We start from the raw sequence: 21,024 nt of genomic DNA on the forward strand, positions 1-21,024 counted from the left end.
GCTGATTCATACAGCCCATTTCTCCTGTACTGTGCTGTATTTTTTCTACCCCAATTCCTTTATCTCAACATCAAGCAATAAATCCTGGAATTTTATTCATAAATTACAATCAGTGCCATTCATATTTCCTCCATAGTTTGGAAAAAAAAAATCTGCTGGAAGTAGTCAGCACCCATTCTGGATTTATTATGCCTTGCAATAAATTAACCAGCGTTCCACTATCTGCACATACAGGCAGTTCTTCGAGTCATCCCCAGAAAATAAGCTGGGACCATTGTTCACAAATCACCAACTCATATATTTTGAGAGATTCTAAGTTGATATATAAACATGTTTAATTCATTAAGTAACTTCTTCTAGCTTCCTAAACTAACCTGAAAAGTTATTTGCAATTATTTAAAATCAAGTTATTCATAGGCAGCAATTAATAGTTAACTTAAAAGATTCAAGATTGTTTGTTCTCATTCTTCAGTGCATGAGTGTAAAGAGGGAAAATTGTTTTAAGATAACCTCTTTTAATAAGATTTATCATTTTGACCACAGTATCTCATTGAACTCAAATGATGTATATTTTTTAAAAAATTATTGTGAAGAATTTTGAATGCTGGGAAGAGCGAAGTACTGTATATTTCACAATAGATGCAATTTAGGGGGGAAAAAAACTTGAACCATGACTTTCAATTTCATCCAAAGCAGAAACCCAGCCCCATTAAACTAGGAGATTAAAATGAACAACAAAGCTTCTCTGCAACACTGTGAAAATCATCCATCGCATTCAAAGAAAGGAACATGTTGAATGGAATAGACTAAGTATAAAGAATGGGATAGCGTACCTCTGCTGATTTGAAGAAAAACAGGGTTTGGTTATTATAAACATCAGTTCATTCTCCGGGGACTCTGTGTCTATGAAGTGTAGATGAGCTTTGGTAATGTGTTTGATATCAGTTTCTTTCACTACCAAGTAACGTGTTGCACCATCAACTTCTTTTGGCAACTGGTCCTTAACTGCAGTCACATGAATAAATGCCATCTGGAAAATTAGAAAATGACATAAGAAGCTTGATATTGCTTTGTGGGCAACTGATAATAAAATATGTCCTCCAAAAAAAACAAGTGGTATTTGGCTCTGTAGCACCCATTGTTGGCATTGTACTGTAACTGAATTGCATGGGTTACACATTTAAAGGCATCCGTTAGTCTTGCTGTTAGTCCATGGATCTGCGCCTGGAAAGTCTTCACTCTCCAGGGTGCAGGCCTGGGCAAGGTTGTATGGAAGACCAGCAGTTGCCCATGCTGCAAGTCTCCCCTCTCCACAACACCAATGTTGTCCAAGGGAAGGGCATTAGGACCCATACAGCTTGGCACTAGTGTCATTGCAGAGCAATGTGTGATTAAGTGCCTTGCTCAAAGACACAACACATTGCCTTGGATGGGGCTCGATCCCATGACCTTCAGGTCGCTAGTCCAATGCCTTAACCACTTGGCCACGTGCCCACATGGGTTGCACATTTATAGCATAACTTACACAATCTCTTCTGCTGTAAAGTACAGTATGACCATGTCGAGTAGACAGACTGTGATTTGATCCCTTGGTACCAAAATAAATCTCAGTTTAGTAGCCAGCTTTGCATTAAGATTACAAGCAAGAGCTGGTAGTTGGAAGCAGAAATAAGATCACTGATGTTCCATGAATATATTAAGGGTAAAGGAATAATGTTGGTGGGGGCGGGGGGAGAAGTTGGACCCATTAGGAACAATGTAGACAATCTGTGCAAGAAGCCAAAAGGTATAGGTAAGGTTATCATCAGTATTCACAAAGGAAACAGACTTTGTAATTGGAGAATTTGGTGATGGAGTAGGTGAAAGTCTAATGTAGGTCTTTCTCAATAAAAGGAGATACTCCCATGTCTTAGAGATGGAAGGATAGAGAGGGGAAGAGATTGCTGAGGCTCTGGCTGAGATTTTTATATCTTCATTGGACACAAGCGAGGTAACAAATGACTTAAAGACAATGAATTTTGTCTCCCCCTTTCAAGAACGGCAGCAGGAAAAGGCCTCATAACTATAAACCTGTGAGTCTACCGCCTGTGGTAGCAAAGATGCAGGAAAATATTTTGAGGAAGAGGATTAATGACCATTTGGAAAGGTATGGACTAATCAGAGTCAACATTATATTGTTAGGGACAGATATTGCCTTTGAAGAGGTAACAAAGTGTATTGATGAGGGCAAAGGCATAGATATAATCTACATGATCGCGGGTAAGGCCTTTCACAAGGACTCACAGGGAAACTGGTTCAAAAGCTTTGGGACCATGGAATCCAGGGGAAGTTGGCAAACTGGACCAAAAATTGTATTGACAATAGGAGAGTAATGGTAGACACGAAGATTGGTGGAGTCATTAAAAGAGCAGAAGCTTGTCAGGCTGCGGAGAGATATTGATATGTGATGACATGAATTGAAAATGGCAGGTGTAGATTAATCCAGAGAAATCTAAGGTGATGCGTTATGGGAGCACCAGTGTGCCTAGGACATACACCATGAATGATGAAGTCTTAGGGAGTATTGTGAAATCAATGGACCTTGGAGTACAAGTTCAAAGACCTGTAAAAATGGGAACAGAATAAGATAATGTGATTAGAAAGACATATGGGTTACTGCATACTAAAGTAGGCAGATTATACTCCAATTTTTTCTCATTACATCAGGGGTCTGTATTGGAACTGCTTCTTAACATGCTATTTGTCAATGATTTGGGTGATGGAATTAATGGCTTTGTGGCCAAATTTTCAGACAATACCAAGATAGGTGGAGGGGACAGGTGACATTGAGGAAGCAGGGTGTCTGCAAAAGGACTTGGACAGAATTGGAGAATGGGCAAAGAAGTGGCAGATGGAATATAGTGCAGGGAAGTGCTTGGTCATGCACTTTGGTGGAAGAAATAAAGGCGAATACTACTTTCTAAGTGGGCAGAAAATTCAAAAATCAGAAGTGCAAAGGGATATGGGAGTCCTTATACAGGATTCCCTAAAGGGTAAATTGCAGGTTGAGTTAGTGGTAAGGAAGGCAAATGCAACGTCAGCATTCATTTTGGGAAGATTACAATACTAAAGCAAGGATGGCTTTATAAGACCATAAGACATAGGAGCAGAATTAGGCCATTTTACCCATCAGATCTGCTTTGCCCTTTCACCATGGCTGATCCTATTTTCCTCTCTGCCCTAATCTCTTAACTTCTCCACATATTCCTTCCTACCCTGACCAATAAAGAATCAATCAACCTCTGTCTTAAATATACATAAAGACTCCATCTCTACAGCTGCCTGCGGCAAAGAATTACACAGGTTCACCACATTCTGGCTAAAGAAATTCCTGCTCATCTCCGTTCTAAATGGACACTCCTCTATTTTGAAGCTGTGTCCTCTTGACTCTTGCACCATAGGAAACATCCTCCTGACATTCACTCTATCAAGCCCTTTCACCATTTGATAGGGTTCAATGGGGTCACTCCTCATTCTTCTGAATTCTAGTGAATACAGTCCCAGAGCCAAATGCTCTACATACGACAAGTCATTCAATCCTGGAATTATTTTTGTGAACCTCCTTTGAACCGTCTCCAGTTTCAGCACATCCTTTCTAAGATAAGGGGCCCAAAACTACTTACAATACTCCAAGTGAGGTCAGTGCTTTATGAAGTTTCAACATAACATGCCTGCTTTTATATTCTAGTCCTCTTGAAATGAATGCTAACATTGTATTTGCCTTCCTCACCACAGACTCAACTTGCAAATTAACCTTTAGGGAATCCTGCACAAGGACTCCCAAGTCCCTTTGTACCTCAGCTTTTTTGTATTTTCTCTCCATTTAGAAAATAGTCAACCCTTTCATTTCTTTTACCAAAGTGCACGACCATACACCTTCCGACACAGTATTCCATCTACTATTTCTTTGCCCATTCTCCTAACCTGTCTAAATCCTTCTGTAGCTCCACTATTTCCTCAAAACTACCTGCCCCTCCACCTATCTTCATATCATCTGCAAACATTTCAACAAAGCCATCAATTCCATCATCCAAATCATTGACATATAATGCAAAAAGAATCAGTCCCAACACAGACCCTGTGGAGCATCAATAGTCACTGCAGCCTGAAGAAAAAGCTCCAGTCTTTGCTGTGCCAACCAGTTACTGCTTTAGCTATGCTAGAATCTTTCCTGTAATACCGTGACCTCACAGCTTGCTAAGCAGCCTCATGCACGGCACCTTGTCAAAGGCCTACTGAAAATCCAAGTACACAACATCAACCGATTCTCCTTTGTCTATCCTGTTTGTTATTTCTTGAAAGAATTCTAACCGATTTATCAAGCAAGATCTTCTCTTGATGAAATCATGCCTATTTTATCAGGTGCCCTGAGACCTTATCCTTAATAATCGACTCCAGTATCCTCCCAACCACTGAGGTCAGACTAACTGGCCTATAGTTTTCTTTTTCTGCCTCTCTCCCTTCTTGAAGAGTGGAGTGACATTATAAGGACTGGTTGGATCACAATTAGAATATTGTGAGCAATTTTGGGCCCCTTATCTAAGAAAAGATGTGCTGGTATTGGAGAGAGTCCAGAGGAGATTCACAAGAATGATCACAGAAATGAAAGGGTTAACGTATGAGGAGCATTTGATAGATGTGGGCCTGTATTTGCTGGAGATTAGAAGAAAGTGGAAGGATCATATTGAAACCTATCGAATATTGAAAGGTCTAGATAGAGTGGATGCGGAATGATTGTTCCCTAAGGTTAAGGAGTCTAGGGCCAGAGGGCACAAGCTTAGAATTGAGGGACACTGATTTAGAATAGAGATGAGGAAAATTTCTTCAGTCGGAGTGTGGTGAACCTATAGAATTCATTGCCACGGACAGCTATGCAGGCCAAGACAATGGGGTATATTTAAAGCAGAGATTGATTGGTTCATTAAAGTTTATAGGGACAAGGCAAGAGAATTGGGTTTACCCGGATAATAAATCAGCCATGATGAAATGCTAGAGCAGCCTGAATGGGCTGAATGGCCTAATTCTGCTCCCATGTCTTATGGTGTAAGTCTTATGTTGATCGTTTTACAGAACCTGAGGCAACTCGGGCAGTGAGTGCTTTTGCTGAAAGACCTTGAGTATATTGATTTCAGGCTTTAAAGTGTTCCTCGTGACAAAGGTGCTTGAGTGCATTTCCATTTAGTTCAGGAAGATAGAGAGAATGAAGGTGAGCATACAAAATTTAGCAACCTGGCAGAAGAGGGAGGAGGAGGGTAAGAAGGCAGAATTCTAATGAGTCTACCAGGAGTGATTAGTAAGTTTGTGGCCTAAGAAAGAAGGAGATGAGTTATACAGCTCTCGTTACATGCACATGCAGGTCAACTCTTTGAGTGATTATGCAGAAAGTTTGAAGTTAGTACTGTAACTCATTAGGGATGATTGATAAGTTCATGGCCTAAGGTAGAAGGAGATGAGTTATTAACTTCAAACTTTCTGCATAATCACTCAAATCACCCATCCATATGCTCCACGACTGCTGGACTAAGTGTGTAAATGTAGAAGAGGACTATGTTGAAAAATAAATGTGGTAGGTTTTCTAAAATTGACTTCTTCTACCTCAGGCCACGAACTTATCAATCACCCCTCATATTTAAGAAGTCTATTTTGTGCACTCAGCAAGCAATATGTCTATGTAGTCTGTATTTCACAGGAAAAATGCTAATAGAGATTTGCCAATTTTCATTGATACAACTGTAGTAGCAGAGAAGGAATAGAAATTCCTCTTTTACACTATTTCTTTAATTATTTTTACTGAAACTTATCATCATTTTTGTAATGATTTTCACTGCACTTCTGTAACAAAACAACAAATGTCATGACATATCAATGATAATAACCTGTGCCAGAATGAGGAGATCAGAAACAGGTTATTATTACTGATGTGTCATGACATTTGTTGTTTTGTTACAGCAGTGCAGTGAAAAATATTTTTAAAATGACAATAAGTTTCAATAAAAATAATTAAAGAAACGGTGCAGAGAGCAAATGCATTTGTTAGGATTCCAGGTTTTCTAACACTGCAGGATGTCATTTGAATTCACCTGCTTCTCACTAAGGACTTCACACTTGGACGTTATGATTGTTCTACTGACCTGCACTCCCTAAATGTAGAGCTGATCTATGATCCAAGTGATCACTGTTGAATGCCCTAATTTTATATTGCGTTAGTATGCTTTGCCTCTGTCTTTGAATCACCATGCCTGCCCAAAGAGTTCTGGACAAAAGAAGACGCTCCAAGCACTGAATCCTGACTCCAATGTCTAATCCGTGCACGAGCACAATCTACCTTCGTCGAGACCTACCCTGCTATCTGTAACCTCTTTGAGCAAATCATTGATATAGTTTAACAGGAGTGCCATTTCTTGGCTACTCTGGAGGCACATTGCAGTAAAGACAATAACAAATCTCATCTTTTATGGAGTTACAAAAGAGACTGCAGATGCTGGAAATCTGAAACAACATACAAAATGCTGGAGGAACCTTGCATGTCAGGCAGCATCTATGGTGGGAATCATAGGACCAGTCCTGATGAAGGTTCTTGGCCCGAAATGTTGACTGGTCATCTCCCTCCATAGATGCTACCTAACCAGCATTTTGTGTACGTTGCTCCACTTTCCTGTCTGTTGCTGTACAATAGGAGCCTTTTCATAGTCCTGCTGTCTGTGATTATCGAATTAAAAGGTGAGTATAACAACTTCTCAGAATGTCATTATACCCATTTTGTTTGTCTAGTTCATTGGAATTAAAGACAAAATTAAATCATCATTCCAACCACATTTATGATACAAACCATACAATTATTGAGGAATTAGCTCAAACAGTACACTTGGTAACAAAAGAACATAAAGCATGAAGCAGAAGTAGGCCATCCAACCATTTGAAATTGCTCTGCCGTTCATCAAGATCATCGCTAACCTTCTATCCCAGCACCATTTTCCTGCAATATCCTCATATCAGTCAATTACTTTAAAATTCTGAGTTATCAATCTCTGCGACAAACCTCTACACCTCTCCAAGGTAAGGAACTCCAGAGATTCATTGATTCTGAGTAACGAGGTTTCTTCAATTCTCAGCCCGAAGTGGCCCACCCAGTTCTGAGACCATGACTACCACCCCGCTACATCTGGACTCATCAGCCAGGGAAACAAACTCCTTGCATTCACCCTGCTGGGTTCTCTAAGAGTTTTTTTAAGTTTCAATGAGATTACCTATCATTCTTCCAGACCCTGGATGATGGAGGCCTAGTCTACTCTACTCTACTAATCTAATCTACCAACTGTGACAAACCTGTTACCCCAGGCACCAGGTGAGTGAAATACTATTGCGCTTCCACTAATGCAAGTAACCCTCTTTCAGGTAAGGAATGCAATACCCTGGGTGCAAAGCCCTGCTTAGCACCAGTATGAACTCTTTAATCTTATTCTTAAATCTTCTCACAATAAATCTAAACACTATTTATTTTTGCAATGCAAGTCTTGAGTTGTTTTTGACTCTTCTTCAATGGGGCAGCTAACTTGAAAAGGAATGAAATGTCTGGTGCATGGACACAACACAGGAAAGCACAGAGTGGGACGTTGTGCCGGAGTATTAGGGCATGCTTTCAACCTATGGAGAACTGGCAACAGGGCTATGTTTCCTGTTGCCCTGGTTACAGGTCAACATGCTCCGCAGCTTGAGTATTTGCTGATCCCGCAAGTGAACTATGCTTCCAGTAGTCAGGGTGCCAGTAACAGAGCTGGTGACTGCAAGTGTGAGATTCAGGAATGCAGGTCTTTCTTTTGAATCATGCTGCATAGCAGAAGAAACCTGTTCAGCTGGGGAGTTCCAAAGTGTAAGAAATTGAAAAGAATAAGGGGATAGCCCAGTGAGAAGTTTTTGCCTACACCTGCGCATTGCAAATCAGTTTGGGTCGATGATGAAGTCGAGATTAAGAGTGCAGATACTTCAATAGTCTTGTTATTGCCATTGATAACAGAAAATGATACAGCTGTCTAGTGTTAATCAGCATCCTTCTCACTAGGTGTGTAGATGAAACAACTGCATGTTTGTTTACCACTGCAAGTTATACACCATTCTGTCCACAAAAAAAAGAGCAAGGCAAGTTAGTGAAGTGCACATGACAATTGGAACAAGTGATTTTCTATATAAGCTATGAGTTTTGCATATCAAGCTTAAACATTCAAAGGTGCAATGGAACAGGTGACACTTAGCCCTGAATACTGATGACCTTTAATGTTGAGCAATGAGTAATAGTAATAATATGCAAAGCTAGTGGTTCACATAAAAGATGCAATGTTTTCATTGACCTTGACCAAGCGTGCAGTGCAATGAAAATTCTATTGACATCCTGTACTCATTCTCTTGACTTCGACTGCACCGTTTCCCCCACCACTGATTCGCTCTGTACCTGGAAGGTTTCTCTGTACCCTACAGGTACAAGAATTCTCTCCTCCTCTACACTTGTTTACCAAAGCCTTCAAAGTTGCATAGTCATAGTCATAGTCATACTTTATTGATCCCGGGGGAAATTGATTTTTGTTACAGTTGCACCATAAATAATTTAATAGTAATAAAACCATAAATAGTTAAATAGTAATATGTAAATTATGAATTAAGTCCAGGACCAGCCTATTGGCTCAGGGTGTCTGACCTTCCAAGGGAGGAGTTGTAAAGTTTGATGGACACAGGCAGAACTGACTTCCTATGGCACTCTGTGTTGCACCTCAGTGGAACGAGTCTCTGGCTGAATGTACTCCTGTGCCCAACCAGTACATTATGTAGTGGATGGGAGACATTGTCCAAGATGGAATGCAACTTAGACAGCATCCTCTTTTCAGACACCACCGTCAGAGAGTCCAGTTCCATCCCCACAACATCACTGGCCTTACGAATAAGTTTGTTGATTCTGTTGGTGTCTGCTACCCTCAGCCTGCTGCCCCAGCACACAACAGCATACATGATCGCACTGGCCACCACAGACTCGTAGAACATCCTCAGCATCATCTGACAGATGTTAAAGGGCCTCAGTCTCCTCAGGAAATAGAGACGGCTCTGACCCTTCTTGTAGACAGCCTCAGTGTTCTTTGACCAGTCCAGTTTATTGTCAATTCGTATCCCCAGGTATTTGTAATCTTCCACCATGTCCACACTGACCCCTGGATGGAAACAGGGGTCACCGGTACCTTAGCTCTCCTCAGGTCTATCACCAGCTCCTTAGTCTTTCTCACATTAAGCTGCAGATAATTCTGCTCACACCATGTGACAAAGTTTCCTACGTAGCCCTGTACTCAGCCTCATCTCCCTTGCTGATGCATCCAACTATGGCAGAGTCATCAGAAAACTGCTGAAGATGACAAGACTCTGTACAGTAGTTGAAGTCCGAGGTGTAAATGGTGAAGAGAAAGGGAGACAAGACAGTCCCCTGTGGAGCCCCAGTGCTGCTGATTACTCTGTCGGACACACAGTGTTGCAAGCACACGTACTGTGGTCTGCCAGTCAGGTAATCAAGAATCCATGACACCAGGAAAGACCAAGGACACCATGAGAAACCAAAGGACTTGATTCTGCGAATATTTAGCCTCAAAGTGCTGCAACTTTGGAAATTTCTTCCATCACTTGTCCCAGCCACATAGCACTTCCAAAGTTTAAAGTAAATTTATTATCAAAGTACATATATGCCACCATATACAACCCTGAGATTCATTTTCCTGTGGGCATTCACAGGAAATACAAGAAACACAACAGAATCAATGAAAGATCACCCCAGCAGGATGAAAAAACAATTAATGTGCAAAAGACAATAAATTGTGATAACACAAAATCAGAAGAAAAAACAAAATACTACTAATAATGAATAAATAAACAATAAGTATCAAGACTAGTTCCATGATGGGTCAAGTGAAGTTGAGTGAAGTTCTCCAGAGTGGTTCAAGTGCCTGATGGTTGTGGGTTAATGACAGTTCCTGAACCTGCTGGTGCGGGTGCTGAGGCTCCTGTACCTTCTTTCTGATAGCAGCAGTGAGAAGACAGCATGATCTAGTTGGTGGGGGTCCTTAATAATGAATGCTGCTTTCCTGCAACTTGGCTTCATGTAGGTATGTTCGATGGTGGAGGGCTTTACCCATCATAGGCTGGGCTGTATCCATTACATTTTTGGAGGATTTTCCGTTCAAGGGCATTGGAGTTTCCATACCAGGCTCCAACCAATAAATACACTCTATACCACATATGTATAGGAGTTTGGCAAAGTTTTAGATGACATGTCAAATCTTTGCAAACTTCTAAGGAAGTGGAGGTGCTGCCATGCCTTCTTTGTAATGGTATGTAGCTGCTAGACACAGGACAGGTACACTGAAATGATAGTAGCAAGGAATTTAAACTCGCTAATCCTCTCCACCTCTGATCCCCCAGTGCAGATTGGCTCAGGGACCTCTAACTTCCTCCTCCTGAATTCAAAAGTCAGCTCCTTGGTCTTGCATTGGAGCTTTGCTTAGACTCCTAGTCATAAGTATACTGTAAATAGAGCAGGGGGCTAAGCACACACCTTGTGGTGCACCTGTGCTGATGGAGATTGTGGAGGAGATGTTGCTAATTCAAATTGACTGGGATCTGCAAGTGAGGAAATTGAGGATCTAGGTGCACAAGGAGCTACTGAGTACTAGGTCTTGAAGCTTATTGATTAGTTTTATGATCAGCCTTTAATCAGCACTACTCAGCATGAACTGATACTGGGCCTAAGAAAACCTGTAAATTCACTTCAAATGGTGTGCTTCTCGAAATCATAACACCAATGAAACAATATGAATTTCGTGTGTTGGTAAAAGGAATTATGCCTCCAGAACAATAACTGGTTGAGGCTGAAGGGAGAATGCTTTCAATGCAATATTTAACTGAAGAATCTGAAGACCTTAATACCATAAGATATAGGAGCAGAATTAACCCTTTTGGGCTATCAAGTCTCTGTCGCCATTCAATGATGGCTGATTTATTATCACTCTCAACTCCATTTGAGGCCCTTACTAGTCATGAACCTATCAACCTCCGCTTTAAATATACCCAATGATTTGGCCTCCACAGTGGTCTGGAGGAAATTAATTCCACAGGTTCACCACCTTCTGACTAAAGACATTTCTGCTCATCTGTTCTAAAGGAACGTTTTTTATTCTGAGTCTGTGCCCTCTGTTTCTAGACTCATCCACTATAGGAAACTTACTCTTGACATCCACTCTGTTTAGGCCTTTCAATATTTGATAGGGTTCAATGATATCCCCCCTCTTTCTTCTAAACTCCAGTGAGCACAGGCCCAGAGTCACCAAACATTGCTCATATTCAGATTCTTTCATTTCCAGAATCATTCTTATGAACCCTGTCTGGACCCTCTCCAATGCCAGCACATCCTTTCTTAGATAAGGGGCCCAAAATTTATCTCAATTCTCTCAATAGTCTAAGTGCATTCTGACCAAGGTCTTATAATGCTTAAGTAGTACATCCTTGTTTTTATATTCTAGTCCTCTCAAAATTAATTGTATTTGTCTTCCTTACTAGTGACTCAGCCTGGAAGTTAACCTCCAGTGAATCCTATGTCTCTTGCACCTCTTAATTCCAAATTTTCCCCTTATGTCCAAGTACCCTAAAGCCACATCCTTAATAATAGACTTTATCATCCCAGTTACTGATGTCAGGCTAACTGGCTTATAATTTCCTTTCTCTGCCTTCCTGCTCTCTTAAACAGTGGAGCAAAACTTGCAATCTACCAGTCCTCCAGAATTTAGTAATTCTTAAAAGACTATTACTATTGCTTCCATAATCTCTTCAGCTACCTTTCTGAGAACCTGAGGTCCAGTCCATCTAGTCTATAAACAGTGTGATCGTGGGACCATTGCAGCAGGAGAAGCAGCGAGGAGCGAGGGGCTCGGGAGAGCGCTGAGTGCTGGGAAGCAGCTGAGGAGATGAGGTGAGTGTGCTTTAAAAGGAGAGTGGAGGGCAACTGAAGAGCTAAACAGAGCGTTGATTAGAGGGAGTGAGTACTTAAGATAATTGGCAGGGACAAATAAAAGGAGGGGGGGACTGGACTGATTTGGACATGTTGCTGGTTTTTGTTGAGGTAAAAGAAGATGTATGACATGGGGAGAGGATCATGATATTAAAGCATATAAGGCAGTGGTGCCTAAGTGCAGTAACTGTGGAGGGGACCATATAGCAGTGTTCAGAGGATGTGAGTATTTTAGTAAGGCAAAGCAGATTTAGGATGTTAGTATACAACAAAAAATATCATATGTTGAAGCAGTAAAGAAAGTTGATAGAGAGCAAAGGATAAGTAAAGAAAAGATTGGAATGATGGGGAGTCAGTTCATTCTGAGTTCTGCAACTATGGCTCCTTCAGGCATGTTGTTGATGACTAAAGAGTCTTTTTTGGCGTTTGTTGTTGACGTACTGGTTGGGGCTATAACTACAGCCAAGAGGTCGGATATGATAAAAGTAGTTGTTGGAGCTGCAGAGAGATTCCTTGATATAAAACAGATTTCACTGGAAAAATTACATGAGTATATGACAGACAAACAATCACTGAATACTTCCCAGTTATTGGGATCAGAGAGTACAGAGGAGCTTTATGTGGATAAAGAGGCCAATAATTAGTATTTGGATGTATTTAATATTACAATGGAATGCAAGAAGTTTATCTGCAAATGGTCAAGAATTAAAAAGATTTGTTGGAACTTTTAGAGACAAGCCTGATTTGATCTGTATACAGGAGACATGGTTAAAGCCTCATTTAGATTTTGTGATCCCTGGATATGATAGTTTGAGAGCTGACAGAACAGGTAAATCTGGTGGAGAGTGTGCAACTTTCATTAAAACAGGAGAAGACTTGATTTTAAATCTAACCTTGAAATTGTGGCTGTGGAGGTTTGGAGCTCTCCTGGTCAAATAACTTTGATTAACTTTTATAATCCAGGTAATATGATGTTATCAGATTTGGATGAAATTATGAATAAGGTAAGATCCCCAGTTATCTGGGTTAGAGATTTCAATGCCCATAATCCTATATGGGGTAGTGAAAGTAAAGATAATAATGGAGTGGTAATAGAGGAGTTTCTAGATAAATACAACATGGTACTGCTAAATGACGGAAGGCCTACAAGATTTAATATTGTAAAGAATACTTGTAGTCACTTAGACTTGTCTATCATTTCCTCAAACTTAGCTAGGGTTGGGGAATGGGATGTTATGGACAGATACACACTAGGAAGTGATCACTATCTTATATTATGTAGATTTGGTAGAAATTTGATAGTAGAAGTTGAGGAGAGGTCTGCTAGGTATAATTTTTCTTTGGCCCATTGGGATGAGTACCAGGAGAAAGCTGTGGATAGAATAGAAGAGATTAAAAGCAGGGGCTCCATAGACGATTGGAATGAATCCCTCTGTTCCATAATTCATAAAATTGCTCAGTTGACTATTCCGCTACGGAATGTACTTAAGGCTCGAGTATTAGTTCCGTGGTGGAATAAAAAGTGTGATATAGCAGTAAGAAACAGAAATAGAGCTTACAGGAAATTAAGAAAGTACCCAGTGTTAGATAATTTTATGGAGTATAGAAAGGAAAGAACAGTAGCAAGGAGAGTAATTAAAAATGCAAAGAGGGATATTTGGAGAAGATTTTGTGGAACCCTGGGCCCTGAGACACCTATAAAGCAGCTACAGATTATTATTCACAGAATGTCAGGGATATATAGGAAACCATCTACCCCAGTTTTGCTGGAAAGAGATATTGAAGCTGCAACCAATAAGGAATAGGCTGATATGTTTGCAGAGGTGTTCCAAGCGTTACACAGCTCTGGAGAGTTAGGTGATTTGAGAAAGGAAATTATGTTAAAGGAAAATTGGAAATTGGACAGGAGTTTGGATGATAATAGCTCCATAAATTTGTTCTTCTCCCTTCAGGAATTGCAGGAAGCTGTCCAATCAGGTTCAAACACTTCTGGTAGGTTTTCAAAGCTTGCAGAGAGATTTAGGCCAGTTAGAAGAGTGGGCTGAAAGATGGCAGATGGAGTTTAATGCTGATAAATGTGAGGTGCTGCATTTTGGTAGGACTAATCAAAATAGGACATACATAGTAAATGGTAGGGCATTGAAGAATGCAGTACAACAGAGGGATCTAAGAATAATGGTGCATAGTTCCCTGAAGGTAGAATCTCATGTGGATAGGGTGGTGAAGAAAGCTTTTGGTATGCTGGCCTTTATAAATCAGAGCATTGAGCTTAGGAGTAGGGATGTAATGTTAAAATTGTAGGCATTGGTGAGGTCAAATTTGGAGTATTGTGTACAGTTTTGGTCTCTGAATTATAGGAAAGATGTCAACAAAATAGAGAGAGTACAGAGAAGATTTACTAGAATGTTACCTGGGTTTCATCATCTAAGTTACAGAGAAAGGTTGAACAAGTTGGGTCTTTATTCTTTGGAAAGTAGAAGGTTGAGGGGGGACTTGATAGAGGTATTTAAAATTATGAGGTGGATAGATAGAGTTAACGTGGATAGGCTTTTTCCATTGAGAGTGGGGGAGATTCAAACAGGAGGACATGAGTTAAGAGTTAAAGGGCAAAAGTTTAGGGGTAACATGAGGGTGAACTTCTTTACTCAGAGTGGTAGCTGTGTGGAACGAGCTTCCAGCAGAAGTGGTTGAGGCAGGTTCGAGGTTGTTGTTTAAAGTTAAATTGGATAGATATATGGACAGGAAAGGAACGGAGGGTTATGGGCTGAGTGCAGGTCGGTGCAACTAGATGAGAGTAAGAGTTTGGCCCAGACTAGAATGGCCAAGCTGGCCTGTTTCTGTGCTGTAATTGTTATGTGGTTATAGGTTAGGACTTTATGCCTTGGAGCATAGAAGAATGAGGGGAGATTTGATAGAGGTTTACAAAATTGAGGGGTATAAACAGAGTAAATGTGAGTAGGCTCTTTCCACTTAGATTAGGAGAGACAAGTATGAGAGGACATGGCTTTCGGGTGAAAGGGGAAAGATTTAGGGGGAACATTAGGGGGAACTTCTTCACTCAGAGTGGTGGGAGTGTGGAATGAGCTGCCATCTGACGGGGTAAATGCAGGCTTACTCTCAAGTTTTAAGAATAAATTGGATAGGTACATGGATGGGAGAGGTCTGGAGGGTTATGGACTGGGCGCAGGTCAATGGGACTAGCGGAATAAAGTTTCAGCACAGACTAGAAGGGCCAAATGGCTTGTTTTCTGTGCTGTAGTGTTCTATGATTCCAGGTCACTTCTCTACCTTCAGAACTTTCTGCTCTCCAAGCACTTTCTCTTTGGTAATCTCAAGGAGCTTCTCAAGCATCTTCTGCATTCTTTCTAATGGCAACATGATAAAGCTGAACGTCAGATAAACAGTTCATAAAAGTGATCATGACATTCCTGCTGCCAAACTGATAACATGAGGAGAGACAGAAGGCAAGTCTCAAGAAAGCAGGAACAACAGGTGTCTAAGAAAGTAATAGGAAGTGAAGGAACATCTTCACTAAATCAGTGTTCAGGGTCTTCTGTTCTTGTGACATTTTTAGCTACTTCAATGGTGAATTAAATTGCAAACTTGTATTTCAGCATAAATGTGACTTTTTTTTCCAATTCAATTAATTCAAAATGCACTAAGTCAGTACATTAGTAAAATACCTCTTCCAGTTCTTACAAAATATCTTAGATGTGAAATGTTTATACTTTTTCTGTTTCCATGGAAGCTGCCTGACTTGCAGAGTGTTTCCACAGTGTTTTGTTTTTATTATACTTGTATTGGACTTCAAAGCATCACAATGATACACAATACAGTGAAGTATAAGGAGTTAATTTAAGTTTTGCATTGTCCACATTTTAGCATTGTGCAATAAGAATCCAACATGGGATCCAAAGGAAGTGAGCAAGGTGCAGTTCTGGTGAAAGTATTTGGATAAATAGATCTAATAATATCCAGCCATACACAGACAGGGCATCAGAATTTCAGTCATGGATTGTTTCTTATCCTGCCAAGAGCACTGGTCTTGAACTCTAGGAAGCACTTTATTTCCTTCTAACTTCAGTAGGGAATCTTTATTTCACAAAGCCTAATATACCAACTGGATTATCAAAAGAGACGTGGATAGATACCATTGCCTAGGGCTATCAAGAAGAATGATAGCTCTTGCTGGTTCTGGCCTCTTCGATCTTACAAGAAATACAAGGAATAGTTAAGATTGCATCTGTTATAAATTTACCAGTGACTAGTTTTGTTCATCTAATCATTTACCATGTAATAAACAAGTTCTTTGTGTTGAAGTCTAAACTGCTGTGCTGCCTTCTGAAATTAACAAAACTCATGAGAAAGTATAATTCAATATGGCACTGATCTAGGTCATTGACACAGGAAATATTTAAAGACACAAAAATAGCAAGTTTATTAAAAGTGAGTTTAGAAATAGCAAAACAATTCTTTCAGCTATATTGCTGAATCACATAAAGCACTTCTGTAACACTCTGCATTCACTTCAACAGCATCCAAAGCACAGAACAAGCTCTATATTCTTAAATGACTTTCTGAGGACTACTAGCCTATACTGAGACCACAGGACTGGTCATCTTTTGACCAGTGAAAACCTTTTCCTGTGACCTTCTCTTATATCCTATGCCTACAAACTGTAACTGAACAAAGACATTGTTTAGGCAACCCACAAAATGCAGATTTCCTTGTGTTTGTGTTTTTAAAGATATTGTTTACTTTGGTTCCACCTTTTAAGACTAAGGTATATGTTTCATCATATTTTCTGGATCAGAAATCCCTCAACTGAAAAATTATAAAAAGGATGTTTCCTCCTATGTATCAACATAAAATTAAAATACTCCATTTATTTTAAACTTGGTAACATAAAGGATATTGATGCTTTGCACTAAATTCACTGCACATAATAAAACTTATTTTGTTGTTTAGAATTGCCATTTTTGTGGATTTTCTAATATTTATTTCCAACAGACACTTATAATATTTATTAATAAATTTTGCTTTTTTACCTTCTATAATATAAGCAAAGGGTGGGGGGGGGGGGGTTGGACAAACATCTACCAAAAAGAGGTGTAAGGCACTCTAACCACTAGCCTGTAGGTCACCTTTGGGCAAGGTGTAGCACCTGCTTAACGCCCTGATTAGGTCACATGAAGCCATGGGAACAGGTGATGGATAGTCGGAAGAGCAGCTGGTGCATATCAGGTAGGATGTAGAAGGACGTAGACAGATTAGGAGAATAAGCAAGAAGGTGGCAAATAAAATAGTGTTGGAAAATATATGGTCATACACTTCTGTAGTAGAAATAAATGTGCGGACTATTTTCTAAACGGGGGAAAAAAATCCAAAAATCTGAGATGCATAGGGACTTGGGAGCCCTTGTGCAGAACACCTTAAAAGTTAACTTGCAAGTCGAGTCGGTGGTGAGAAAGGTAAATGTCATGTTAGCATTTATTTCAAGAGATCTAGAATACAAGAGCAAGGATGTGATGCTCAGGCTATAAGGCACTAGTGAGATCTTACCTTGAGTATTGTGAACAGTTTTGGGCCCCTCATCTTAGAAAATATGTGCTGGCACTGGAGAGGGTCCAGAGGATAAATCCAGGAATGAAAGGGTTATCATACGAGGAACGTTTGATGGCTCTGGGTCTGTAACTCGCGGGAATTCAGAAGAATGGGGGGGGGCGGATTTCATTGAAACCTTTTGAATGTTGAAAGGCCTAGACAGAGTAGATGTGGAAAGGATGTTTCCCATGGTGGGAGAGTCTAGGACAAGAGGGCACAGCCTCAGGATAGAGGGGCTCCCTTTTGAAATAGAGATGCAGAGAAATTTCTTTAGCCAAAGGGTGCTGAATTTGTGGAATGTGTTGCCACGTGCAGCTGTAGAGGCCAGGCTGTTAAATGTATTTAAGGCAGAGATTGATAGGTTTTTGATTGGATATGGCATCAAAGGTTACAAGGAGAAGGCTGGGAACTAGGGTTGAAGAGGAGGTGGAAAAAAAAAGGATCAGCCATGTTTGAATGGTGGAGCAGACCTGATGGGCCAGATGGCCTAATTCTGCTCTTATGTCTTATGGTCTTATGATCACAAGTCCTGGTTATGTGACCACTGATGCCAGGCAGACAATCTCTAAAGAGTATTGATAATCAATCATCTTGTAAAGACGCGGCCCAGAAGAAGGGAATAGCAAACCACTTCTGCAGAACGATTCGCTAAGAATAATCCTGGTTATGGAAAGACCATGACTGCCTACATCATACGACATGGCAAAGAAACATACAAACGAATATAAGAACGAGTTGCCTCATTAAATCGGCAATCATTCTTACCTGTGTCTCAGAAAGATTGGGAGGTTCATGGCTGTCAGATAGAATGAACTCAAGTGAATCCTCAAAGATCTCACTTCCAAAATGCTGATAATAAATCAGGCCACGGAACAGGTCTCGCTGCAGAAAACTATTTACAGGATGACCTTTGGAGATAAAGGAAAATGAAACAGTAAGAGGCAAATTCATTCCTCTTTGCAAGCAATAGGTACAAAGAAAAACTTGGGAACAACATAAAAAGTATCTTTGATATGCATGTACCTTTCATTTTATACAGTTTAAGATTTTTTTCTAGTGAGATGGATAGATACTTTATTGATCCCAAAGGAAATTATATGTGTCACAGTAACATTACAAATGCACAGATATAAATATTAGAAGGGAAGTAGAAAGAATAAAAAATAAGTTACCACAAACAATCTAACAGGAGAGGGACATCACTTCCCCGACTACAGGTGAACTCATTTTCGAGCCTAATGTAAGAATGACCTCTTGCAGCGCTTTTTGCAGCAGCGCAGTTGTCTTAGTCTATTACTGGAAGTGCTCCTCTGTTCAGCTAAGGTGGCTTGCAAAGGATGAAAAATATTATCCAGAATTGCCTGGATTTTCCATAGGGTCCTTTGTTCTACTACAGCCTCCAGTGTGTCTAGTTTGACTCCTATAAAAGTATCAGCCTTTCTAATCAGTTTATTGAGCCAGTTGGCATCACCAGTGGTGATGCCATTACCCCAGCACACCACTGCATGGAAGATTGTACTGGTGACAATAGACTGGTGGAACATGTGAGGGAGAGGGCTATATACGCCAAAGGAACTCGGTCTCCTCAGGAAGTCGAGGTGACTCTGGTGCTTATACACAGCCTCTGTGTTAGTGCTCCACTCAAGTTGTCATCCAGGTGCACCCCCAGGTACTTGCAGGTCCTCCCCATATCTACATCCTCGCCATCAATAATAACAGGGATTAATTCAGGCTTAGTTTACCTAAAATCCATCACCATCTCATTTGTCTTACTGATGTTGAGCTGCAGATGATTCAGCTTGCACCATTTGACAAGGTCCAAAAACCAGGGCCCTGTATTCATCCTCCAATCATGCATAACTATTGCTGCGTCATCTGAGACAGTCTGCAGATGACATGACTCAGTATTGTACCTAAAGTCTGAGGTATACAGGGTAAACAGGAAGGGAGCCAATACAGTCCCCTGTGGGGCCTTAGTGCTGCTTATAGCCATGTCTGACACACAGATGACATATCCAGATGGAGTTACTTACTAGAATTATTTGTGAGCAAAAATAGTACCCCTCTATTGCAAGCAAAATGTACTTATTCTTCCCAATACAGTGGATTCAGGTTAATTAGCATACATCAGGACCAGTACATTTTGGCCAAATTAAGCAGTTGCCCCAATTTAGCTGAAGTTTCATGGAAATGGTTACAAGATATAATAAAGATAAATTACCATTTAACTAAGTAACAAATTATGCATTTGAATGAAATATAGAACAAATTAGAACACTGCCAGTACTACAACCGTGTTTTTAAAACTGTGTTAGTTCCTGATAGTTAACAATGGAGGAATTCACCCAGTGTATGCTGACGTGTTCTTTTGATTGACTGTAAATGAACAAAATCTGCATAGATATTGGACTGCCTCCATACAATGTTTTCAATAATTATGTCCTCCAAATCTTCGTTTTTGTTTTAACATTCAAGATGATTGTTGATACCTTCAAATTCTTTATAGTTCCTAACTTGTGGAAGTAGTGAAATCATTTCATTTTCACGCCCAGTCATTTCTAGCATTTCCAAGCCTGAATGGTTGAAATCACAGTGAACAAAACTGTTCTTCTGCTTTTTGAATACAAATACACACAAGTGATATAATTTAAAAACTGTTCAAACCATAGTGTAGTGTTTAATGGCCATGCATTTGCACATGAGTGACATTACTTTGAAGCCGTTGGGCAACAGTCTCCTGTCCCAATTAAACAGCATTGTGTTCTAAATAAACAAAGGGAATCCTGGCCATTTTCTTGATTAGTTTCTGTTCTCTATGAGTGGTCTTCAATAAGTGGCTGCCCCAATTAACTGATGGTCCAATAAACTGGAATCCACTGCATTTATTTTGTTAATTTATCCTAAGGATCTGTGGAATTTCCTAAAATTACATTGCTCTTATATTTCGTTCTCACCAATTCTAATGTCATAGGACCCATTACGCTAAAATCAAGCATATAATGGTAGATTTTGCAAGTTTCATAACTGAGAATTCATGCAAGAATATTGCAAAACATCTAAATCAAAGGTGATTCTGCAAGGACTGTTGATTTTCTGCTGTAACCTTTTGATATGCACTGTGCAAACTTGAATTTATAACATCTAAGTAAATAATAAGTGAAATTGTTGCTTAAAAAGAAAATAGACATTATCAAATAATTATATTCATAATGAAGAATGAAGAAATCAGTACCAATTAAACACCTATCTTCCTGTTATTATATTTATAATTTAAATCATCAGTAATTAAAACTTGAATTTGAAAAGAAATTGATCATGCAGAGATTTAGTAATTTTTTTACAATATTGTT

The 21,024-nt window shown here is 39.9% G+C and overlaps 1 protein-coding gene across 1 annotated transcript in view; it reads right to left on the reverse strand.

Annotated features, from left to right (window-relative positions):
- frem1b (Fras1 related extracellular matrix 1b) overlaps positions 1-21,024 on the reverse strand; it is a 215,270-nt gene that overhangs the window by 169,105 nt on the left and 25,141 nt on the right. The window contains exons 9-10 of the mRNA XM_063064975.1: positions 18,440-18,582; positions 834-1,030 (exon numbers count right to left, since the gene is read on the reverse strand). Of these exons, the coding sequence (XP_062921045.1) occupies positions 834-1,030; positions 18,440-18,582 (340 nt within the window). The remainder of the gene's footprint in view (positions 1-833; positions 1,031-18,439; positions 18,583-21,024) is intronic.

The sequence above is a fragment of the Mobula hypostoma genome, chromosome 12, assembly GCF_963921235.1.
Source record: "Mobula hypostoma chromosome 12, sMobHyp1.1, whole genome shotgun sequence".
Classification (NCBI taxonomy): Eukaryota; Metazoa; Chordata; class Chondrichthyes; order Myliobatiformes; family Myliobatidae; genus Mobula; species Mobula hypostoma.